A 26,649-nucleotide genomic window follows, 5' to 3' on the forward strand; every position below is an offset into this window, starting at 1 on the left:
AGTTGTATCCAACTCTTTGCAACCCCATGGACTGCAGTATGCTGAGTTTCCCTGTCCATCACCAACTCCCGGAGTTTACTCAAACTCATGTCCATCGAGACGGTGATGCCATCCAACCATCTCATTTTCTGTTGTCCCCTTCTGCTCCACCTTTGATCTTTCCCAGCATTAGGGTCTTTTCAAATGAGTCAGTTCTTCGCATCAGGTGGCCAAAGTATTGGAGTTTCAGCTTCAGCATCAGTCCTTCCAATGAATATTCAGGACCAATTTCCTTGAGGATGGACTGGCTGGATCTCCTTGCTGTCCAAGGGACTCTCAAGAGTCTTCTCCAACAGCACAGTTCAAAAGCATCAACTCTTCAGTGCTCAGCTTTATATTCCAAGCTTTATTAGATATAAAATGGTTAAGTATACAGCTCCCTGGCACTTGCAACAATATCACACTTCAAACATCCCTTAAAACTATATCCAAGCGATAAATATAAACAATTTCTCTACCCAAAGAAGACAAAATCATCACTGAAGAGTGAAACATGCAATAAGCAAAATTTCACAAGCCTCCAATGGGACCACGAGAGGGTCCGGATTTCCAAGAGACAGTTGTGCCAAGAAAGGAGCTGCTGAAAATTCTGCTGGGAGCCTCCACATCCACTTCCAGCATAACTTGCCTCTCCACAACTCTACCAATCAGAATCAATGTTAAAATATATTACTGTTTAACTTCTATATTTACACACAGTTCTTCTAAGATCACTTAATACATTTAGTGGTGACAAGTTAAAACAAAATTTTAAAATTCCTGCCCCATTTCCTACTCGGATGGTGCTAAATTCTTCCGAAAGGTTCTCTAGCACTTTCTAGTGGCCATTTTGGAACATGAGAAAGGTGAGTAATTAACATATATTTTAGTACTTTTCTCCAGCAACAGGAAACATTTGCCATGCACCATCTCATTTTTCTTTACAATATTTCTAGGGCATAGGTGTTATGATTATCCTCACTTAACATATGAAGAGTTTAGGATAAGTAACCTGCCCAAGGGAATATAGGTAGTGGGAAAATAATAAAAATGAAAGTCTGAATGAATCAGATAAAAATCACTCCCCTCAAAAAATTTATGGTCAATTCGTTTTACACTTTCCCACTATAGCTTGTGCTTCACTAGGTTTGAATGCTGCACCTCTACTAAAGGTTTAATGTGCACTAGCCTTTTCAGTTGGAGAAGGAAATGGCAACCCAATCCAGTGTTCTTGCCTGGAGAATCCCAGGGACGGGGGAGCCTAGTGGGCTGCCATCTATGGGGTTGCACAGAGTCGGAAACAACTGAAGTGACTTAGCAGCAGCAGCAGTAGCCTTTTCAGTATTTGCAAAGCTAATGCTATCATTTATATAATTATTTGCATATGAATTATCTCATTCTATACTCACAATATATTAGTTTTTATTAACTCCAACTTAAAAGTGAGAAAGCCAAAGTAAGTGATTTGCCTATAGTAAATAATAAGTGGTAGATGACAGTAAGATGACATAATAAGATGTCTAAGATGCCACAATATTGAGGTTAAACTTCTATGTTTACCCTCATGCTTCATCTCACAGAATTCTAATGATGAATACTAAACTTGGGATCAATTAAAACCCCTGTGTGTTTTTCATCTGAACCCCTAGCTTTGTAAAAACTAATTTTTTAATCTTAATTACAGGATTTCACATTTGTGCATGTTAGACATTATTTAGTTGGTTTTATTCTTAGTCAGAGTGTTTATATGAAGTTTTAATCTTCTAATAACTTTTCTGTGTTGAATAATATTAGAATATTTATTCACACCATATTAAAAATTAAATTCAAAATGGATTAAAGACCTAAATATAAGATCTAAAACCATAAAACTCCTAAAAAAGAACATAGGCAGAACACTCTTTGATATAAATTAGAGCATATTTTTTTATTTGTCTAAGGCAAAGAAAACAAAAGCAAAAATAAACAAATGAGACCTAATAAAACTTAAAAGCCTTTGCACAGCAAAGGAAATCATCGACAAAATGAAAAGATGACCTACTGAATGGGAGAAAATACTTGCAAATGATATGGTTGATAAGGGGTTAATATTCAAAATATATAAACAGCTCATACAACTCAGTATCAAAAAAGAAGCAACTCAATTTTAAAATGGGCATAAGTCTTGAATAAATATTTCTCTAAAGAAGACACACAGATGGCCTACAGGCATATGAAAAGATGTTTAACACTGCTAATCAGAGAAATGCAAATTAAAACCATAATGAGATATTACCTCACACCAGGGTGGCTATTATCAAAAAGACCACAAATAAGAAATGTTGGCAAGAATGTAGAACAAAGCTAACCCTTGTATACTGTTGGTGGGAATGTGTATTAGTACAGTCACTGTGGAAAACAGTATGGAATTTCCTCAAAAAATTAAAAATAGAATTACTATACAATGCAGCAATTTCACTGCTGGGTGTATATCTAAAAACACAAATTCAAAAAGATACAGGCACCCCAGTGTTTGTAACTGCCAAAATATGGAAGCAAACTAAATGTCCATCAACAGATGAATGGATAAAGATGTGGCAGTATACATAATGGAATACTACTCAGCCATAGAAAATAATGAAACTCTGGCACCTGCAACAACCTGTGGATGGACCTAGATAGTATTATGCTTAGTGAAACAAGTCAGAGAAGGACAGATACTCTGTTATTGGTTATGTGTGTAACCTGAAAAATAAGACAAACGAATGTATATAACAAAACAGAAACAGACTCACAGATATCGAGAACAAACTAATGGTTACCAGTGGAGAGGGGGAAGAGAGGAGGGGCAAGTTAGGAGTATAGGACTAACAGATACAAGCTGCTGCTGCTGCTGCTGCTGCTGCTAAGTCGCTTCAGTCGTGTCTGATTCTGTGCAACCCCATAGATGGCAGCCCACCAGGCTCCGCCATCCCTGGGATTCTCCAGGCAAGAACACTGGAGTGGGTTGCCATTTCCTTCTCCAATGCATGAAAGTGAAAAGTGAAAGTGAAGTCGCTCAGTCATGTCTGACTAGTAGCGACCCCATGGACTGCAGCCTACCAAGCTCCTCCGTCCATGGGATTTTCTAGGCAAGAGTACTGGTGTGGCTTAGCTACCTTGTATAAAATAAATAAGCTAAGCAACAAGGATATATTGTACAGCACAGGGAAATATTAGAAACAAGTTCTAATGGAGTACAATGTATAAAAATATTGAATCACTATCTGTACACCTGAAAGTACTCTAATATTGTAAATCACCTATACCTCACTTTCTTAAGTGTTTATTTGAAGTTTCAATCCTCTGTCAAGTTTCTATGCCTCCACACTTTGGGTATATACAAATTTGATCGTCTGTATTTGTCTCCATCAAATTTGCTAATTTAAATGTTGATAACAGATGAGACTGTGAAGTAGACACCTGGGAAATCACCAAAAGGAATTTCCCCATATGGTGCCATTTTCGCACTGACCAAAACATGTACTTTCTTTATTCTATGCCTCACAGCCTCTCTTCTGTTTCAACTGGCATGTTTTATTAACAGCACACTATGTTCAGTTTAACATTAGAAAGAACTAGCTTAGAACAAAGAGCCATTTCCTTCCCTGAAAAGATAACCGCCTTACCCTTGTTTTACTTTCAGAAGTTCTCTGTGATAAATGTATCACAGCATTATTCAATATATATTTTTGTACATTGTTGTCCATTTAATAGAACCAAATTCAACATGTTAGATATTAATAACTCTCCAGGAAAGCAAATATAAAATACTATGGTTCTTAAGCCTCTTTGCCAGCTGTTTAAGATATCTTTTGATTGGTGGTTTAGTCGCTAAGTCGTGTCCAACTCCTGCGACGTCATGGACTGTACGCTGCCAGGCTCCTCTGTCTGTGGGATTCTCCAAGCAAGAATATTGGAGTGGGTTGCCATTTCCTTCTCCAAGGGATCTTCCCGACCCAGGAATCGAACCCAGGTCTCCTGCACTGCAGGCAGATTTTTTACCAACTGAGCTACAGAGGAAAGCCCTAATTTTGGTTAGTTTTCCATAATTTTTTTTTAAAGAAGTAATGTTTACATGTATAGAATAGAAAAAGTTTATAACATAATATTAGCAAAATCATAACATTTGCATGCATAAAACAAAACAAAGTTTATAGCATACTATCAACAAAACCATTTATTTATTCCCATTACACTACTATTTTAATGTATCATTTAGTAGTATCTTAGTATCATTAAGCCCTATTTACAATGAGGGGAAAATGCTCTGGTTAACATGACTTCTTTCACTCATTCAACAAACATATCACCTGGTTGCATAATATGCACCAGGCATATATTAGGTACTAAAAAGACGCAATTGTACAGTCTCTGCCATCAAAGGGCTCGTTTTTCAGGAGGGGGGTGTGGCGGGAACTAAAGAAAATCCAGAGTGCAGATTTATAAAAGCTGAAACACTGAGTGTTATGGAAAGCACAGAATCTCACTCAGCAGAAGGGTATGACACTTTTATTTGTCTTGACAATAAACAGATCAGATATGTGAAAATCCATCTAGGCTGAGCAAATGGCATGTGCAAAGGTGTGGAGATTTGTGAAACGTGATACACTTAGAGAATAGAAAGTCACGTAATGTGGCTGGAAAGAAGGATGCAGGTGGCTGAGAGATAACTCATGAGGCTGGAGAGAAGAGCCAGAGTCTCACCATGAGGACCTTGTGTCCCATGCCAACGAGTGTACCATTTACCCTGAAATCAGTGAAGACAGTGGGCAGTATCTGAGTCAACGAGTTTAATTAGGGGGCTCTTTCAGTGATCAAGGGTAGAAATTAGGGAAGTACCATCCCAAAGGAGAGAGGGCAGAATGCAATGACACTCTAATAAAGGGTGTGTCTCCCAGTGTTCATTGTGCATAACAGTCAGCTGGGGAGCACTTCTAAAATACAGATGTCTGGGCCCAAACCAGACCTACTCACCCTTTTTATACTTTTCAAAGCTCCCCTGGATTCTTCTACTGGAATTAGTCCATAGATTAGCATTTGAGAATGACAGTTTTGCCTCTGACTGTAGGACAAGGACCCACATGAGAAAAGAATCTAAAAAAGAGTGGATGTAAGTATAACTGATTCACTTCACTGTACTGCAGAAACTAACACAACATTGTAAATCAACTATAAGCCAATTAAAAAATTAAAATTTTTAAAATAAAAATAAGATGCTAAAATAAAATAAAATGCTAAAATAATTAAAATAAAAATATTCTTATTGGTAAGAATTTAAAGTTTCAATTATACTTATTACAAGTAACAGAGCAGATAAAATCCACCTGAAAAAGTGAAAATATGGAATATTAGGATATTTTCAAAGAGATAAATTTTATTTCCAAACTGCTTAGAATAACTAGCCATGAGAATAAACCTTGGATTGTTAGAAGTCAATATAATTAATTTCATAACAAAAAATATTTATAAGATTTTATATTTACATTTGTAATAAGTGGATTTTTGCTTTGTAAGCTTGCTCATTCTAGATTAAATATTAGCTTTATAATCTTTCTTAAACTTAATTTAGTTTTTATATCCTTTTCATCTTTAAGGAATCAAAGATAAACTTCAGTCCAGCCTATAATAAAAGATCATAAATTCTAAATCGGTGTTGTCTGAACTAACTTGGTTTTGGTACATAATCTTCTGACTTGCAAAAAAATTTATATTAAGAAAAATACTTACCATATGATCAATTATCTTAAACAAGTATATTGTCACCAATTCTATTTGTTAGGAAATTCAGGCTATTAATCTGTATTTGTGCTTAGCTCATTTTTAGGCAGTGCTTGTGTTTTAAGTAAATATATGAGTTAAATTTATCTGTTTTGAAAGTCAGGTCTCCTGTCCTTGCCTTGGTTGAGAGCAAAGCCTCCCATCTTATTTCTCTACCTTCCATCCCCAAAGCCCAAACTGATTTTAATTCAATGTGACAATAAGCTCCATGAAGATAGAAAACTGTTTGTCCTGGTAATACTTTACCCCTAACTCCAAGCTCAGGGCCTAAACAAGATATATAGTTGATAGACATTAATTTATTTACTTTGGAGAAGAAAATGACACCCCATTCCAGTACTCTTGCCTGGAAAATCCCATTGATGGAGGAGCCTGGTAGGCTGCAGTCCATGGGGTCGCTAAGAGTCAGACATGACTGAGCGACTTCACTTTCACTTGTCACTTTCATGCATTGGAGAAGGAAATGGTAACCCACTCCAGTGTTCTTGCCAGGAGAATTAATAAGAATCATCTTCCCTTTATAACCCCAGGAAAACTCAATTATACCCAGATTTATCTAAGCCTATAGGCATCTGCTTCAGCCAGTATAGGAAGAAGCGCACATGGACAGAAAGCATTTTTTAATAGTTGTCTACCAATCAGCCTAAGTATAAAGATGATTACTTGATGTTCAGTAAAAGAATTTTGATGTCATCATCAGTTGTGTCAAATTACACAAGTAAAACCCCCAAAGGAGAGCCTTGCCCTGGCCCTGAAACTACTATAGGGGCTCAGACATCAAAACCAGTTGTCATCACTCAAAATTCCCTTAAAATGACCTGACAGAGGAGCTAACCACATGTTAAAGCCAATTTAAAGCACTTGTAAAAACTAACATGTTAGCTCTACTGTAACAGTCCGTGTTATTCTGTCTCAAAACTATGACTGGTTCAGTAAGACTAACTCTAATGGCCAGTAGTAATGCAAGAGAGACAAACGTGGATGGAGCACTTATTTAAAGTCAGGCATTGTACGAAGCATTTTATCTAATCTCATCAAAGCCTCATGACAGCTGTCTTACGGAACAATTGATGAACTCCATTTTACAGGAGAAAAGGAGGAATCCGACTTACGTAACTTGTGTATGCTTTGTGCATATATTACACCATTTTATATAATGGACTTGAGTATCCTTGGATGTGGGTATCCACAGAGGGTCCTGGAACTAATCCCCTATGAATACTAAGGGATGACTGTATTATGCAATTTGAAGCTAGGTTGGAAAACAAAAATACCATGATTTATTCATCCAAAGTTCAGATTATATCCTTGTATATGAGACAGAAAGCACTTCATATTTGAATACAAACTCCCTTTGCCTTCTGTAAATACATACAGTTAATAATAAGACCACACCAAATTAATCACCTAGAAAGCTGACATGCCCTAGCATGACTAGTTTTTACCAAGCCACTTAATACTGCAACAAAGCTATCATCTGCACCTTAATTATGGACTAGGAAAGATAAACAATTTGCTCATGGGAAAAAAGGCATCTGACTCCTGGCTTATGGTAGGCATGAGTGAATGAATGAATGAGGAAGAGAGTGCAATGTATGAGGGAGGAGGATCTCTACAAACTCGGATTTTATTGGTCTTATACGGCATGATCTGAGAGCAAACATCGTTTTAGCCTTGGAAAATCATGTTAGTACTGATAATCTCTGGACACAGTGAAGCCCAACACATATAAAGAGCTTTGCTGATAAAAGAGGAAAGATCCCACAGTTTAACTCTTTGAAATTAAGTATAGCCTCTTGTAAAGAAAATTCAGATGTGATAGATGATAGTGAGTGTGTTTGTATCAGTTCCTGTGGTGTCAGAACAGCTGTCTGGATACCTTTATTTTATGGTGAACAGTGAGGAGTCACTGACAACTTTGCTGAAACTTATAGCTTCCTCTGTAACAACAGACAGTAACAATACTTTTGAGCACCTAGCACATCCCGAAGCTCAGAGGCACTGACTGGTCCAGGCTCATACAGCCTGAAAGAGATTAATTCAAACCTGTGTCTAACTCAAAGCCCAGGCCCCTGCTGCTAGTCCAGGTTGCCTCTTTCCATGTCCAAAAATGTAAGGAGGCTTGACCTAAAGATCTGGCAGGAAAGTAATAATTGTCCATAAGTAATGGTAAGAAAGCAACATATACAACTGATTTACTACAATGGTAGAATTAGAGTTGGATATTTACTGTCCTTTATTTACTATTCCGTAGAGAACATTATAATGCCATTTATGTTAAGATTAGGTAATTTATTGCAATTAATTCATGAGTTCCTATAATCTTTCCTTTTTTTTTTACATCCTACCCTGGTGCTGAGTCATTATAGCAACTACTATATGCTGGAATATACTTAGTCTCTGCCTGTGCAGAAGCATCTGTTGAGTTTTGGGGTGGCGTTATTTGCATTTTCTTATAAAGCTTGTTAGATAACATTCTGACTTCACAAACACTGAATCACCACACTTGGCTCTTACATGATTTAACATTAAATCATTACACAGACCACTTCTTGTAGAGGAAATTATAAACTCAGACACAGCATGTGCTATCTCCTGAATTATCAAAGCATACTCAACAACACTCAGAATCAAACTTAAGGTTTGACTGAGGAATCTAAAAAGAATGATACAAATGAACTTATTTACAAGACAGAAAGAGACTCACAAACTTAAAGAGCAAACTTACGGTTGCTATGGGCAGGTGGGGAAAGGATAGCTAGGGAGTTTGGGATGTTCATGTACACACTGCAATATTTTAAATGAATAACCAACAAGGATCTATAGTGTAGCACATGGAACTCAGTGGTATGTGGCAGCCTGGATGGGAGTGGGGTTTGAGGGAGAATGGATACCTTTGTATGTATGACTGACCCCTGCGCTGTTCACCTGAAACTATCACAACATGGTTAATCAGCTATAAGTTCAGTTCAGTCGCTCAGTCGTGTCTGATTCTTTGCAACCCCATGAATCACAGCACACCAGGCCTCCCTGTCCATCACCAACTTCCAGAGTTCACTCAAACTCATGTCCATTGAGTCGGTGATGCCATCCAAGCATCTCATCCTCTGTCATCCCCTTCTCCTCCTGCCCTCAATCCCTCCCAGCATCAGAGTCTTTCCAAATGAGTCAGCTCTTTCACATCAGGTAGCCAAAGTACTGGAGTTTCAGTTTCAGCATCAGTCCTTCCAATGAACACCAAGGACCAATCTCCTTTAGGATGGACTGGTTGGATCTCCTTGCAGTCCAACGGACTCTCAAGAGTCTTCTCCACCACAGTTCAAAACCATCAATTCATCAGCCCTCAGCTTTCTTCACAGTCCAACTCTCACATCCATACATGACTACTGGAAAAACTTTAGCTTTGACTAGACAGACCTTTGTTGGCATAGAAATATCTCTGCTTTTTAATATGCTATCTAGGTTGGTCATAACTTTCCTTCCAAGGAGTAAGCGTCTTTTAATTTCATGGCTGCAATCACCATCTGCAGTGATTTTGGAGCCCAAAAAAATAAAGTCTGACACCGTTTCCACTGTTTCCCCATCTATTTCCCATGAAGTGACGGGACCAGATACCATGATCTTCGTTTTCTGAATGTTGAGCTTTAAGCCAACTTTCTCAGTATCCTCTTTCACTTTCATTAAGAGGCTCTTTAGTTCCTCTTCACTTTCTGCCATAAGGGTGGTATTATCTGCATATCTGAGGTTATTGATATTTCTCCCAGCAATCTTGATTGCAGCTTGTGCTTCTTCCAGCCCAGCGTTTCTCACGATGTACTCTGCATATAAGTTAAATAAGCAAGGTGACAATATAGAGCCTTGACGTACTCCTTTTCCTATTTGGAACCAGTCTGTTGTTCCATGTCCAGTTCTAACTGTTGCTTCTTGACATGCATATAGATTTCTCAAGAGGCAGGTCAGGTGGTCTGGTATTCCCATCTCTTTCAGAATTTTCCACAGTATATTGTGATCCACGCAGTCAAAGGCTTTGGCATAGTCAATAAAGCAGAAATCGATGTTTTTCTACTCTAGTACAAAATAAAAAGTTCAAAAGGAAAAAATGTACTTGATTGGCATTAATACTACTTATTTGAGACTTCCCTGGTGGTCTAGGGGTTAGGAATCCACCTTCCAGTGCAGGGGATGTAGGTTTGACCCCACTGCGGGGACTAAGATCCCACATACTACAGAGCAAATAAGCCACTGACACAACTAGAGAAAACCCACGCACTGCAACAAAAACCCAGTGCATCCAGAAACAAAAAAACTACTACTTACTATTATCACTTGAGGAAGGTTGATTCACATAAAGCATAAGATAAAGGCGGGGGATTCAAATTAAGATGTGAACACTTCCTGCTCCCCAAAGTACTCATTTTAACTGAAATTCTCCATTATAGTCTCTGACCAGTGACGCAGAGTTTATTGGTTCCTAAAGATGTGGAAGACAGGCGTAGCCTCCCCAGGGAAAATTTTGGAAGGGGGCTGATTGTCACAATCAGTTCAGCTCAGTTCAGTTACTCAGTCGTGTCTGACTCTGCAACCCCATGGGTTGCAGTACACCAGGCTTCTCTGTCAATTGCCAACACCTGGAGTTTACTCAAATTCATGTCCATTGAGTCGGTGATGCCATCCAACCATCTCATCCATCATCCCTTTCTTCTCCTGCCTTCAATCTTGCCCAGCATCAGGGTCTTTTCCAGTGAGTTAGTTCTTCACATCAGATGGCCAAAGTATTGGAGTGTCAGCTTCAGCATCAGTTGTCACAATGATTGACACTAAACAGTTAGAAATCTGGGAAGCTAATTATTGATGCATTCTTAACCAACGTAAGAATGGCACACACACAGCTCCTCATCCACCAGACGCTTCAGTCATACTGCAGCAATGAAAGGGGCTTCCCAGTTGGTTCAGTGGTAAAGAATCCACCTGCCAAGTGGGAGAGGTAGGTTCAATCCCTGGGTTGGGAAGATCCCCTGAAGAAGAAAATGGCAACCCATTCCAGTATTCTCACCTGGGAAATCCCATAGACAGAGTAGCCTTGCCGGTTACAGTCCACGGGGTCACAAAAGAGTTGAACATGACTAAACAACAGCAACAATGAAAGAGCTTTACATCACGCAGGGGTTAGATGTGGAAGGTGAATAGAAAATCAAGGGATTTCTTTAATACCTTATTACTACTCCTTTATTTCATTAGGAAAATGTTGACGATGGCCGAGCAAGTATCTATCAATCTGTCATCAGCAACACCAGCAAAGAAATGTCCTGTTTCAGTGACTTTCCAATGCCTGAAGATTTTCCAAACTTCCTGCACAATTCTAAACTCCTGGAATATTTCAGAATCTTTGCCAAGAAGTTTGATCTACTAAAGTATATTCAGTTCCAGGTATTGTATTTTGGGTAGGAGGGAGGGAAACAGCACGATACTACTACTACTACTAAGTCACTTCAGTCGTGTCCGACTCTGTGCGACCTCATAGACGGCAGCCCACCAGGCTCCCCTGTCCCTGGGATTCTCCAGGCAAGAACAATGGAGTGGGTTGCCATTTCCTTCTCCAAACAGCACGATAGAAAACTCAAAAAGTAATGTCATTACCTGTGATATTATAGGCTATATGCATAAACAGAAGAAAAACATTTATCAAAATTAAGACTTGAATGATATTTTGACAGTGAAACTGCATTTAAATTAGTATCTATAACCACTGAAGATGACTAGCCTCATTTCCTTTGAAAGGTATATGAAAACAAGTTATGTTGTTTTATTTTCTTACCTTCTCCATAGAAATGGATTATCTTAGAAAATGGATTAGATAAACCCACAGCTCCCCATTCATCTCAGAACCCTATAGAAACCATTTTTGTTAATTTTTGATGCATTCTTTAGCAACATAAGAATGGCCAGATAATTCTGAAATGCAATTATAACTACCTTTCCCTTGTTTCCTCAAAAACAAATAATCAACAAGAAAAAAAACAATATCTTCATTAAACATCCTAAATTTGTATCAATAACCTATACTCTGAAAACTAGTAACTGTCTAGGAAATAAATTATAGCTTTGAATAAATATTGGTAGAACTTATTTTTTAACACATTTCATTTTCTCAGTAATTTTTGTTTTACTATAGATTTATATTACATTATTTGTAATAATTGATTTGGTGGACATAAACATATGCAAATACCATGAAAATGTTTCCACCTATCTAATATAGAGTTCCCCTAGTTGCTTCTTCTCTTGCTTATCGTTTTACTGACATTGTTTTCTGGAGGTTGGAGAGGGGTTAAGAAAACTCACTCCCATTTATTGGTCTCTGAATCGGTACAAGCTATAAGATGCAAGAACTCAATTCAAACTATAAAAGGACATGTCCAGACTAAGTTCAGTATCAATACGGTGACCTCCCAGGAATAGGAAACTACCAGGTTGCTTGGGGAGGAGTGAACTGGCTCAGGTCAGTTACATTTCTAAAAACCTCCCCAGTGACAGTGAAGATTGGTCCTCTGACCACATTTTGAATAACCAAGAATCTGGAGTACTTTAGTGAATATACTATGCTTAACTTCAAATTTGAAATCTTTCAACTGAAAATATCCAGACATTTTGTAGGCTTTTCACAACATTTCACATACATTTTTTAAAACTGTAAAAGTTTCAAAATTGCCAACACAGCATTTTGAAAAATATCTGAAATTTTGAAAAGCATGTATAAGGGGCTCAAACAGTTACCATCAAGAGGGATGCATGCTGTTCATCTGGGAGAAACTCTTCACTTCCTTTGACATTGCTTCTTAAATACAGCAAACACACCATTTATGTACACTTTTAAAACTCCATAAACCTCCACACAGCAAACAACATTTACAAAAAATCAATAAACCAGTAATTTAATCCAAATGAGTATGAAATGTATTGCTAGTAAGACATTTTAAAAATAAATATGACAAGCCACAACTACTGAGCCCACGTGCTGTAACTACTGAAGCCCACACTCCTAGAGCCTGTGCTCTGCAAGAGAAGCCCACACACTACATCTTTAAAAAAAAAAAAAAAAACAGTGGATATGAACAGACAATTCACAAAGCAAGAAATGTTGTACAAATGTAACAATAAATATTACCAAAAAAATATAATCTGCACTCACTAATAAACAACAATATGCAAAATAAAGGATATGATGCAGACTTCCTTGGTGGCACAGTGGATAAGAATCCCTCTGCCAATGCAGGGACACAGGTTTGATCCCTGGTCCAAGATGATTCCATATGCCATGGGGCAACTAAGCCCATCCACCACAATTACTGAGCCTGTGTGTTGCAAATACTGAGCCTGTGTGCCGCAACTACTGAAGCTCTCATGCCCTAGAGACCATCCTCAGCAACATGAGAAGCCACCTCAACGTGAAGCCCATGCACCTCAATGAAGAGTAACCCCTACTCTCCACAATGTGAGAAAGCCTGCGAGTAGCAATGAAGACCTAGTGCAACCAAACATAAATTAATTTAAAAAAAAAAACCACATGATGCCTTTAATAAAATAAATAGGAACAACTCACCATTCATGGAGTACTGTCATGGTACCAGGTGCTATACATGGAATATCTTCTCTAACACAGAGTCTGCACAGAGGTCAACACAAGTTTTGTGATAAATGCTGATTGTGGGATCACTTGAATGATGAACATGTATTTTGTATCTTGCCCAGAGTTTTGCCGTGATTTTCTAAGTCTCCCTCCTTATTCAGTCCTTAACGCTGATTCCCACTGTTGAGTCAGGCCTCTCACACAAAGCAGTACATCCTTGGTAGCATGTGCCAAGGAAGAAGCAGCAGGGCGCACTTAGCAGTCTTTGCCTTCAGTGGCTTGAAATGGCTTCAAATGGAATCTCAATGGAGCCAGACATTGCACTCTACCCTTACCCACTCCTGGCACTGGACAAGGCCCCTTTTATGCCAGAGTAATTCTCAGTGATGCCTTCTCTGTGTTTGATTCCAGACAACCGTCCTCAGTGTGAAAAAACACCCAGATTTTGCATCCTCTGGCCAGTGGGTGGTTGTTACAGAGAACAATGGCAAGGAGCAGAGCGCTGTCTTTGACGGAGTCATGGTCTGCAACGGCCATCACATCATTCCTCATCTCCCACTGGAGTCATTTCCAGGTGAGGCCTGTGTAGAGCCCCGGCTTTTGGGAGTAGGTGTCCAAGCATTTAATGTTCAGGCTGGATTGACAGCAAAACTGGCTAGCTACTGCAACTCAGCATAATATTAAAATCAGGATAGAGCCAGAAAGATGAAAGACTCCAAATACCACCTTTGTTTCTTTTGAGCCCTCCGGGTCTTCATTATCAGAGTTCAGCCAAAGTTCAGCCTCCCCCAAAGTGACTAAATGTTACTCAGAATTTCAGAGAATTTTCACCCAAGTTGGTTTTCTGTTGGAGAGATCCTTTCAGCCATATACCTTACCTCACGGCAGGGAAGCCTGGCATTCTGCAGTCCATGGGGTTGCAGAGTTGGACAGGATTGAGGGGCTGAACAATAACAAAAGCTTACCCTGACCTTTTTCTATCCTGCCAAACACTTGTGACTTTGTTTCATTCTGGGGACTTCCACAGAGCCATGCCCACAGCCAGGGTTATTGGGGGTAGTTTCTGGACATCAGTGCTCCTATACGATAGTGATGGATGCTGGGAGTGCAGGGGAGGATGGCCCCTCCCAGTCTCCTCCTTAAGAGAGCACACTTCCTTCCCAAGGCCTTTAGGAAAACATTTAATAGGGTGGTTCAGTCCAAGCCCCACATTATTCAAACCACCTGAGGAGGTTTTAAAGTTCAAATAACCTTCAAAGATTCAATTGGTCTAGGGTAGGCCTAGGTCAATTACTTGTTCAAGTGATTTCAATATGCAACCAGGACTGAGACGTCCTGATCTAAAGCAATGGAACTTTCCAACAGAATCACCTGGAGGACTTTTAAAACCACAACTTTATAGGCTCCACCCCTAGCATTTCCAGCTCTGTAGGTCTAGACTGAGAATTTGCATCTCTAACAAGTTATGCTAATACTGCTGGCCAAGGGACCAACACTTTGAGAACTCAAATAATTTAAAGGAGAAGGAAAGAGCAACCACTCCAGTATTCTTACCTGTAAAATTCCATAGACAGAGGAGCCTGGCAGACTACAGTCCATGGAGCTGCAGAGTCCTATGCGACTGAAGCAACTGAGCACGTGATCTAAAGGCTCTTTCAAGCAACCCATCATCAAAGACTTTAATAAGGTCATGTTTTCCTGGGAAAAGACACCGATGTTTATCTTCAAAAAGGCCTGTCCACGGGAAGCAATCTAGATGTCCATCGACAGATGAATGGATAAAGAAGCTGTGGCACATTCATACAATGGAATATTACTCAGCCATAAAAGTGAACACATTTGAGTCAGTTCTAATGAGGTGGATGAACTTAGAGTCTATTATACAGAGTGAAGTCAGAAAGAGAAAAACAAATATATAGTATATTAATACATATACATGGAATCTAGAAAGATGGTACTGATGAGCCTATTTTCGGGGCAGCAATGGAGACACAGACATAGAGAACAGACTTGTTGATATGGGTTGAGGTGGGGGAAGGAGAGGGTGGAACGAATGGAGAGAGGAACATGGAAACATATACACTATCATATGCAAAATAGATAGGCAGTGGGAATTTACTGTATGACTCAGGGAGCTCAAACTGGGGCTCTGTGACAACCTAGAAGGGTGAAATGGGGTGGGAAATGGGAGGGAGGTTCCAGAGGGAGAGAACAAATGTATACCTTTGGCTGATTCACACTGATGTATGGAAGAAATCAACACAATATTGCAAAGCAATTATCCTGCTGCTGCTGCTGCTAAGTCACTTCAGTCATGTCCAACTCTGTGCAACCCCATAGACAGCAGCCCACCAGGCTCCCCTATCCCTGGGATTCTCCAGGCAAGAGTACTGGAGTGGATTGCCATTGCCTTCTCTGAATTATCCTTCAATTAAAAACAAATTTTTTTAAAAAGGCTCTCCAAAGAAGACATACAGATGGCTAACAAACACATGAAAAGATGCTCAACATTGCTCATTATTAAAGAAATGTAAATCAAAACCACAATGAGATATCACCTCACACTGGTCAGAATGGCCATCATCAAAAAGCCTACAACCATAAATGCTGGAGAGGGTGTGAAGAAAAGGAAATGGTCTTGCACTGTTGGAGGGAATGTAAATTGATACAGCCAGTATGGAAGACAGTATGGAGATTCCTTAAAAAACTAGGAATAAAATCACCATATGACCCAGCAATCCCACTCCTAGGCATATACCCTGAGGAAACCAGAGTTGAAAAAGACACATGTATCCCATTGTTCATTGCAGCATGATTTACAACAGCTAGAACATGGAAGCAACCTAGATGCCCATCGACAGATGAAGGGACCAAGAAGTTGTGGTACATATACACAATGGAATGTTACTCAGCCATAAAAAGGAATGCATTTGAATTAGTTCTGATGAGGTGGATGAACCTAGAACCTATTATACAGAATGAAGTGAATCAGAAAAAGAAAGATATCATATTCTAACGCACATATACGGAAACTAGAAAAATGGTTTTGAAGAATTCATTTACAGGGCAGCAATGGAGAAACAGATATAGCGAATAGACTTATAGACATGGGGAGAGGGGAGGAGAGGGTGAGATGTAAAGAAAGAGTAACATGGAAACTTATATTACCATATGTAAAATAGGTACCCAATGGGAATTTGCTGTATGGCTCAGGAAACTCAAACAGGGGCTCTGTATCAACCTAGAGGGGTGGGATGGGGAGGGAGATGGGAGGGAGGTTCAGAAGGGAGAGGATATATGTATACTTGTGGCTGATTCATGTTGAGGTTTGACAGAAAACAACAAAATTCTGTAATCCTTCAATAAAAAAATTAATTAAAGAAAAAGGCTCATCCAGTAAGTTGCTGACTTAGTGTAATGTGGAAACTATCCTTTGACTTAAATGTGCCTTGTTTTTAGTTTATTTTAGTTTTTATTTGCTTTTGCAAAATAAGAAAGATGAATGTTATTCCAATTATTACACAATCATAATAATAGCACTTACTAATATGTTTAAGAAACATTTAAAAGAATATATGCTATGTGATATTGAAGTATCATTGTATAGTCCAAAATAGGATAATGGATGGCTGGAAATCAATACCTGACTCTGCTCTATTCATCAAAACCATCTGTCCTCTAGTAAATACCTAAGCTGCAACCTCTGAAATCAACTGTTTTGGTGCTGAACTATAGGCTTGGGCTTCCCTGGTGGTTCAGATGGTAAAGAATCTGCCCATAATGCGAGAGACCTGGGTTCAATCCCTGGGTTGGGAAGATCCCTTGGAGAAAGAAATGGCTACCTACTCCAGTATTCTGGCCTGGAGAATTCCATGGACTGTATAGTCCAGAGGTCACAAAAAGTCAGACACAATGAGTGACTTTCACTTCACTTCACCATATGCTTAACCTAACATTTCTTACATGCCTCATACTTTGAGTTTGCCAGTTGGCCTTAATATTATAACTTCCCTAAGAGGAGAAATAACAAAACAAATGATTGACCCCAGAAAAGAAAAGCTGACAGTGCAGTTTTATTGAAATTAACTTGACATATTTCATAGATTTCTCTTTTCTTCACCCCAAAGGTATCCAGAAGTTCAAAGGCCAGTATTTCCATAGCCGCCAATACAAGCACCCAGAGGGATTTGAAAAGAAACGCATTTTGGTGATTGGAATAGGAAACTCAGCCTCAGATATTGCAGTTGAGTTGTGTAAGAAAGCTGCTCAGGTAAGATGCTCCCTGATTACCTTGTCTGCTGGGGGTGGGGGGTGGGAGGAGAGGAAAAGGGAAGGGCATAGTAGAAAATCACAGCCATATAACCAAGGCTCCATTACTTAATAATTGTTGATTAGTTGGTTGGTTGCCCAGTGTGGTATCATAGGAAATTAAGAAATCAGGAAGCCAGTCAATCTCCCAGCTTTGCCGTTAATCAGCTGTGTAACCTAAAGCAAGTCATTTTACTTCTCTGGACTTCTCCTCACTTAAGTTTGGATCAGACAACATTCAGCACAGGAGGCCTTGTTTCTACCCAGGGGCTTCTATGAGTTGACCTGCTCATCTTTGGAGGAGTGCCTTTTAGAAATTTAACACATATTTGAATTCTATTTGAAATGTAAACAATCCATAGTTCCCAAGAATCATTTTTTAAAAGAGAGAGATTAAATAAACAATAAGACTCCCAAACAAGATCATAAATATTTAGGTGCTTCCTGAGGCCTTCCGACCACTGTTATCTTTGCACCTGTTCAGGAATGACACAGCTTAGCTGCCAGCGTCAAACATTATAAGATGCAGATGATGCTGACAGAGATGGTTGGGAATGGCAGAAACTAAATCCCTTTTAGAAGGACAGGCCTAGGCAAAGATGAGAAAATAGCTTAGGTTCCTCTCCCCACAGCAAGCCCTTTCAACATGGTCTGGATTCCAGGGGCTCTATCACTCTTAGACGGGCCTCCTTAGCCTGGCATCTTCTGGCTACTCAGGATTTACTGCGGCCATGTCTACCACTGCCAAAAGTGCCCTATCCTGAGACTCACACTGTCAGGACTCAAAGGTTGTTGTTGTTCTTGAGTCATTTAGTCGTATTCGACTCTGTGACCCCATGAACTATAGTCCTCCAGGCTCCTCTGTCCATGGGATTTCCGAGGCAAGAATACTGGAGTGGGAGGCCATTTCCTTATCCAGGGGATCTTACTGGACTGGGAATCTAACATGCATCTCCTCCACTGGCAGGCTCTGGTTCATACCCCTGAGCCACCAAGGAAGCCCCAGGGCTCAGATGCCTAGTAGCAAACCACTTATGATAAACATACGTGGTGCTTCCCCAGCAGGTTAATGAAGGGGTTCCACTGGGACCTGTCAGAGTTACCACCCTGAGGACAGAGCAGGTCATTAACACCAGAAAGAGTTGTACTAGACACAGGAGGTCCTCACCTTATTTATGAAAAGAAACTACTTTTCATTTTTCAAAGTTTTAAGGCCTTCATGTGAAGAACAAGTAAAGAGGCAGTAACTGTAAAGGCTCAGAGAAGAGCCAGCTCAGGTGGGGGAAGTGCCAAGTTCAGTCCCCTTGCTGTTTGGAAAACCTGACAAGCTTGAGGAAGGGAGTATGATGAAAGGAGCTGACCTAGCCGTCAACTAAGTGAAGCTCCATACTAGACCACTACATTTTGCAGGTCAGTGATTTGGGCTTAGAACAGCTGATCCAAAGATCTTAGATTGCAAGAGTCTATTTCCTCATATGGGCTTTGCCATGTAAAAGCCTGTCTATCACACTAGATTCAGTATTTTTTTTTCTTGAGTAATGCATTTATTATGTTAAATGGCATTCACCATTTCACTGATTTTTTTTTTAATTTTAAAATCTTTAATTCTTACATGCGTTCCCAAACATGAACCCCCCTCCCACCTCCCCTCCCCATAACATCTCTCTGGGTCATCCCCATGCACCAGCCCCAAGCATGCTGTATCCTGCGTCAGACATAGACTGGCAATTCAATTCTTACATGATAGTATACATGTTAGAATGCCATTCTCCCAAATCATTCCACCCTCTCCCTCTCCCTCTCCCTCTGAGTCCAAAAGTCCGTTATACACATCTGTGTCTTTTTTCCTGTCTTGCATACAGGGTCGTCATTGCCATCTTTCTAAATTCCATATATATGTGTTAGTATACTGTAGATTCAGTATTAAGCACCTTAGCTATATTCGTGTGCTTCCCAGCTCATTAATCTTTAAATAGTGTCTTTCCAACATTTATTAGATTAATAACATAATTGATCATTATGATAAAATATCTTACACTGAGTAATGCACTCTCAATCCTTCTTTGACAAGGCTTACCAGAGATTTTCTAGGAGCTGTGTAGGTAAGGGTTAGAACCAGGTGCACCTGCAAAGCTTAAAATTACAGTCTAAACTCACCTTAGTCCTAAGTGTGCCCTGCTTCTGTTAAAGGAAGTTCATGTTCATAATTATATGACTTGTTCTACCACAGTCCAACCACCCACTCAAAATGCTGTGTGATGGTGCTGAGTTATCCATACACTTTCCCACCAAAACCCAAATCTCTGGTCCTTTGCCTGAAGTATACATCTGATCCTAAATCCTTAGACATATCACACTGATAGCAGCTAGTGGAGCTAGCCAGATTAGACTCCCCTGCTGCAGGTATGGTGACAGAGAAAGAAAGGGAATAAAATAGGCAGAGCTTCCAGTGTGAACATGGATTGATCCTAAGTGTGTTATTCACTCAGTCATGTCCAACTCTTTGCAAGCCCATGGACTGTAGCCTACCAGGCTCCTCCGTCCATGGAATTCTCCAGGCAAGAATACTGAAGTGGATAGCCATTCTCTTCTCCAATGGATCTTCCCAATCCAGAGATCAACCCTAAGTCTCCTGCATTACAGGCAGATTCTTTACCAACTGAGCCACCACGGAAGCCCTAAAGAAGAAGGGCAGATGATAAGTAATGGAAAGAGACTTCACAGAAATATCTAAGTATATTACCTAATGCCTAACCAAAGTATTGGCTAAGCCAACAAAAGGATAGCAGCAGAAACAGTCAGGATGTTAAGTATATTACTACGCACAGACCAACAATTCAACACCATTTTATATAAGTGCTACTTTACAAGTTAAGGAGTTGAGACCCAGAAAAATTTGTCTCCAAATTCTGGCTCACTCCAGATATGAGGCACTACATGAAACTCCTCCAGCCTAAATTTACAAAATAATAATAGCTAGCAATACCTGTCATTGGCCAAGCAATAATTTCAGTCCTTTACATGTATCATCTCCTTTAATTGGTACAACAATTCTATGAAGCAGGTACTGCTACACCCCTATTTTATGGAGAGAGAAACAGAGACACAGAGAGGTTGAAGTAACTCACTCAAGGCAACACAGCTTGTAAGTAGTAAGGCTGGGAGTCAAACCCAGGTAGTCTGAATCCAGAGTCCTCGATCTAGAATTCACAGTCTTCAACTCTTAAGTCAATCAGTTCCTTACAAGGGAGTATTAATGTGTTTATCAAGTCTTTGTACAATAGAACTCACAGAGTTCTAGCCTGTAAAAGTACTGACATGCAAAATTTTAAGAAGCAGATGAAATATGTATTTTGTCAATGGAGAAGTAACAGTAAACAAGGTAAAATAAACACCTGAAAAGAGATTTAAATGTACATCTTGAAAACTAGGGCAATATGAGTATACAAGGTAAAGAACACATCTGACATACACACACACACACACTACTAGAAATAAAATAAAAGCCCATCTGTAAAATATACAATCAACAAGGAACTACTGTACAGCACAGGGAAATATACCCAGTACTCTCTAATAACCTATATGGGAGAAGAATCTGAAAAAGAATAAACATATGTACATATATATATATATATATTAATATAACTGATTACCTCCCATTTTAACTTCCATATAAAGTAATATCTATGAATAGTAAAGGTTAGATTTTTAAACTCTGAGTTTTTAAAATAAATTCAGAGTTAAAAATCTGGCTTTTAGGCTGCAATCATATATATTTCCTTGGATTATAATTGTATACCTTTGCAATAAAGACAACTTGGATTGGATAGAAAAGTGAGAGGAGGGAAGACGTATCGAACCACAATGCAAACATAGATTTGTGGGTTTTATGGTTAGTTTAGCCCAGAGATTTTTCTCGCATCTCCTTGAAGTTCTCAAGACTATGGTAGTCTTCCTCTATCAGCGTAAATACCCCGGGCACCACTTGTACAATAAAGCTGACCCAGAGCAGTGAACACTAGAAGATCCTTCACTTTGAAGTCAATTACCTTTAAGACAAAGCATTTCAGCCAGTTCTGGGGCCATACATGTGGTATATTATCTACACAGTGGGTTCCTCCCAAAAAAGATGATGCCCTAATGTGAACTGCATTCCTTTTTGCTCACCAGGTCTTTATCAGCACCAGACATGGTTCCTGGGTCATGAGTCGTGTCTCTAAAGATGGCTATGCCTGGGACTTGGTGTACCACACCCAGTTTAAAACCATGCTCCGAAATGCCGTGCCACGAAGAGTTATAAAATGGATGATGGAAAAAGGGATGAATCAATGGTTCAACCATGAAAATTATGGCCTTGTCCCTCAAAACAAGTAGAGTTATTTTGCTTTTTTATGGTATACTCATTGATAATCAGGGTTGTCAGAAGGGTTTCTCTTTGAAAAGAGCCAGATCGCTAACATGGTAGTTCAAACCACAACCTAACAGTAAGGGTATCATATAGCTCCCAGATTTTGAATCCCAGATTCATTCTGTATGTCTTTTAAAAAGTTAATATTTGAGAAGATGAAGTATAAATATTATGAGTTGCTCCAGAGAGTAGAACTAGGATTGGGGAAGGACTTCCTAATACCCAGAGCTATCCAACATTGGAAAAGGCTGTTTTAAGAGATTGTGACCTTCCTTTCAGAAGGTGGAGTGGGAAAACTGATCCAAATTCTATAGGAGCCTGTTATCAAATAAAGAAAAATAAACATCCATATTGTTTGCTTGTGTTCATAAGATCAGTGATGTATAACTTGGAGATTAACAGGCAATAAATATGTTCTCAAAAGCTACCCATGGGAAGAACTCTTATGGTGTAGAGTTAGCAAAGTATAACAGGCTCCTTCTCCCCTCCCCCGCCAAAAAAAAAAAGAACAGGTGAGCTTTGCAGTCTTTCAACAAATGCAGTGTGGCTGCTGTATTCTGAGATCTGATATATATGCCATGCAGCCTTTTTTTTTTTTTAAGTGGTTCTCAAATCTAAAAAAGAAAAGGAAATTCTAGACATATAACCAGACTTTGCCCCACTATTCATGCTATCATGCTATCCATGGATATTTGAGATATCCCCAAACTTAATTCTATGCATTAATTTTCACACTATCCTCTTAATTAGTTTCAAAACTGATGGGAATTTAACAAATTTTTTCTTCCTTACTTATGATCAGATAGAGATTAAATGAAGCAGCAAGATAATTAAAGGTAGATAACATAAAGCAACAGTGGAAATATCAGCAGGATAATGGCAACTGGAGAACTCAGGAATTGATCACAGGCATTGGCATTTTGTCTAAACCCTTAGGATGTCTTTTTTTGCAATGTGTTTTGCCTACATCATCTACATGCATGTTTTCCTTATTTGTTGAAGGAAGAGATATGTGACATGTGAATAAAGTCTCATGTGACATGAGAATAAAGTCTGAGAGTAAAGCTTGGGGTAGGCCAAGTTAGAAAGTCAAGTTAGAAAGTTTTACAATTTTCTCAGATCCAACCCCATAAAATATTAACAGAGTTCAAAAATCCTCACTAAATACTCCCTTCTGAGTGTTTTCTTCTGCGTGTTTCAGATACCTTGTTAAAGAGCCCGTCATAAATGATGATCTTCCAAGTCGTATACTCTATGGAGCCATCAAGGTGAAATCAAGAGTGAAAGAGCTCACAGAAACATCTGCCATCTTTGAAGATGGAACAGTGGAAGAGAACATTGACATCATTGTCTTTGCAACAGGATATACTGTCTCTTTTCCCTTCCTTGAAGATCTTGTTAAAGTAGAGAATAATATGGTCTCACTGTACAAATTCATGTTCCCTCCTCAACTGGAGAAGTCAACTCTTGCATGCATTGGTCTCATCCAGCCCCTAGGTTCCATTTTCCCAACTGTTGAACTTCAAGCTCGTTGGGTAACCAGAGTTTTCAAAGGTAAGTGAGTGAGTTAGCAGGCAGGTGAGTGGCTGAGGGTTTCATACTTGGTGGACTTTGCTCAAAAACAAGTTTAGAAAAGGAGGTTGCCAAAAAGAAGCTTTCCAACCTTGGCTGCTCTCACAAAACTGGCATCCTAAAAAATTAGCAGAGAATTCAAAAAATAACCAATACTGGGATACAAGAATAAATATCCATAATCATTCCTTTAAAATATTAGAAAATTCAGAGAATTTCAGTTGGCATAGTGTTAAGTACATTATTACTTTTTGTTGGACTAATGAGAGAACAGTGAAGAAGGAAGACATCTATGACTCCAAGTTTTACCTATAAAATATTTATAAATTCCTTGGGATATGTGCAAATCAAGAGACCTAGGGCCTACTCCATACTTAACTTCAAATTAACTGTTAATATCTAAGCACCTCAACCTCACAGATCCCTACAAAGCTATAAAATTATTGAAATATTTCTCTCTGAGCATTGTGTAGCACTTTGCACTTCTCAGAAGACTGTTACTGTCTCCCTGATCCCAGGGTTCAATTCAGCTAAACAAAAATTTATTGAATATTCAGCCCTGTGCTGGAACTTGGTGGCATAGAGACAAATTTAAATGGATCATTTCAAGATAGTAAGACAAATGCTTTGTCAGAGGAATGCATGGAGTGTTTGGAAAGAGAAATGGTGCTGAGCAACAGCAGAGTGGGGCTGAGGAAGGGCATGTGGTCAAGGAAGACTCCTAGATAGCTGGGTTTCCCAGGGGCAGAAAAAGGAGCCCTTAAGTGAGAGCACAGAGGTGTGATATAGATGGAGAGTTACATGCTATCTGATATTCCTAGAACATGGGGTGTGAGGCAGAGAGGGGTGAAAGATTCTTCTTAGAGAGCAAGGGACCAAAACAGAGGAAGCTTTTAAGGCACACTAACAAGTTTCAGAGAAGGCAATGGCACCCCACTCCAGTATTCTTGCCTGGACTATCCCATGGACAGAGGAGGCTGGTAGGCTGCAGTCCATGGGGTTGCGAAGAGTCGGATACGACTGAGCAACTTCACTTTCACTTTTCACTTTCATGCATTGGAGAAGGAAATGGCAACCCACTCCAGTGTTCTTGCTTGGAGAATCCCAGGGACGGGGGAGCCTGGTGGGCTGCCATCTATGGGGTCGCACAGAGTCGGACACTACTGAAGCGACTTAGCAGCAGCAGCAGCAGCAACAAGCTTGAATATAAAATATAGATCAGCTCTTTCCTAATTTCTTGTTATTTAGTCTCTAAGTCATGTTCAGCTCTTTTGTGACTCTGTAGACTGTACCCTGCCAGGCTTCTATGTCCATGGGATTTCCCAGGCAAGAATACTGGAGTGGGTTGCCATTTCCTTCTCCAAAGGATCTTCCCAATCCAGGAATCGAACCTGCGTCTCCTGCATTGCGGGCAAATTCTTTGCTGCTGAGCCACCTGAACCCCCTTCCCAAATTTAGCTGGTAGACCCAAAACCATCCAGTGGACCCTTAGGAATCCTAATTAAGTTTGACCTGAAGACCTAGAATCTCCACTTAAGAAAGCTCTTCTGCCAGAGGACCCAGTGAAAGGTTCTAAGCAAAGACCAGACATTATCAGATTTACATTTTTGGTAGATTATTTCAGCATTAGTGTGAAAGATAGATTTGAAAGTTGAAAGTGACCAGAGACCAGTGAGAAGGCTATGTAATGGTCTATACTAAAACATGATACCCCCTCAGCCAGGCAAAGAGACAAGGTGGAGGAGACAAATAGTTAAGAATAAAACCAGCAGGACATAATGATTGGCTCCAAGAAGAAAAATTAGAGGGAAAGAGCAGAATCATAGGTGACTTGCAGATCTCAGGTAGTGGAAACTGGATTGAGAGTGGGGCTGTGATGAGGGGAGGCGTGTGGAAGGGTATGCAAGCCTGAGCAGGAGGACTTCAGTGATAAGCTCAATTTTGGCCTCACTGAATCTGAGATGTCTGATGACTAGCTATATCCAGGGAGTGTTAGTTCTTCATTCATGTCTGACTCTTTGCAACCCCATGGACTGTAGCCCACCAGGTTCCTCTGTCCTTGGAATTCTCCAGGCAAGAATCTGGAGTGGGGAGCCATTCCCTTCTCCAAGGGATCTTCCTGACCCATGGATCAAACCTGGGTCTCCCTCACTGAAAGCAGATTCTTTACTGTCTGACCCCCCAGGGAGCCAAAAAAAGTGAAAGTGTTAGTTGCTCAGCCATGTCCGATTCTGTGCAACCCCATGGACTGTAGCCTGCCTGAGAAACTGACCATTTTTCAGCGTGTCTGAAGCTCCAGGGACACTTGTAACACAGATGGACTCCCAAGCACAGAATGATAACTCACTCTTTCTCCATCCCTACTTTCCTACCCTAGCTTGTGCCACTCTCTCCCTCACCTGGTTTACTTCACAGCCTCTTAACTGGTCTTTCTGCCTTTAAACTCACCTCCCTGGACCCATTTTCCAAAATTCAATACCTAGGAGAATCTTTCCAAAAGGCAAACCTGATCAGGTCACTTCCCACAGCTTCCCACCACCTTCAGAATGGAGCTCAAGCCACCTGGCACAGCTCCTTGACTTCTTAGGCTCACTTTCCCTCTCCAGCTTCCCCTCTTAACTGCCACCACCCCACCTCAGAGTCCATGGTGTAGTCTGGTGAATCCTGGACAACATCACACAGAACTCAATGTGAGTGGCACATGCTGGAGTTCAACAGCACAGCCTCCCTGACTGGTTTAACATGGGTCAGTGGCCAAAAGTTACATGTAAGAATCAATTACTAGAGAAAGCAATGATACTGATTCAAACCAACTGCTCAACCAACCTTTTATTTTCTAGGCTTATGTACCTTGCCCTCAGAGAGAACTATGATGGAAGACATTATCAAGAGGAATAAAAAAAGAATTGACATG

General features: G+C 39.8%; 1 protein-coding gene across 2 annotated transcripts in view; it reads left to right on the top strand.

Moving 5' to 3' along the window:
* FMO2 (flavin containing dimethylaniline monoxygenase 2) overlaps positions 1-26,649 on the top strand; it is a 44,371-nt gene that overhangs the window by 13,145 nt on the left and 4,577 nt on the right. Inside the window, exons 3-8 of one of the 2 annotated variants that reach the window (XR_009595687.1) lie at positions 11,056-11,244; positions 13,856-14,018; positions 17,572-17,714; positions 21,926-22,125; positions 23,365-24,715; positions 25,775-26,648. Coding sequence is in view for 1 of the 2 variants with exons in the window: in XM_004013689.6 (XP_004013738.3) it covers positions 11,056-11,244; positions 13,856-14,018; positions 17,572-17,714; positions 21,926-22,125; positions 23,365-23,717; positions 26,576-26,648 (1,121 nt within the window). In the remaining variant the exon portion in view is untranslated. Of the gene's footprint in view, positions 1-11,055; positions 11,245-13,855; positions 14,019-17,571; positions 17,715-21,925; positions 22,126-23,364; positions 24,716-25,774; position 26,649 lie in introns of those variants that run through there. The other variant, XM_004013689.6, reaches the window with a different exon arrangement.

Source organism: Ovis aries, chromosome 12 (assembly GCF_016772045.2).
Source record: "Ovis aries strain OAR_USU_Benz2616 breed Rambouillet chromosome 12, ARS-UI_Ramb_v3.0, whole genome shotgun sequence".
In the NCBI taxonomy this organism is placed as follows: domain Eukaryota; kingdom Metazoa; phylum Chordata; class Mammalia; order Artiodactyla; family Bovidae; genus Ovis; species Ovis aries.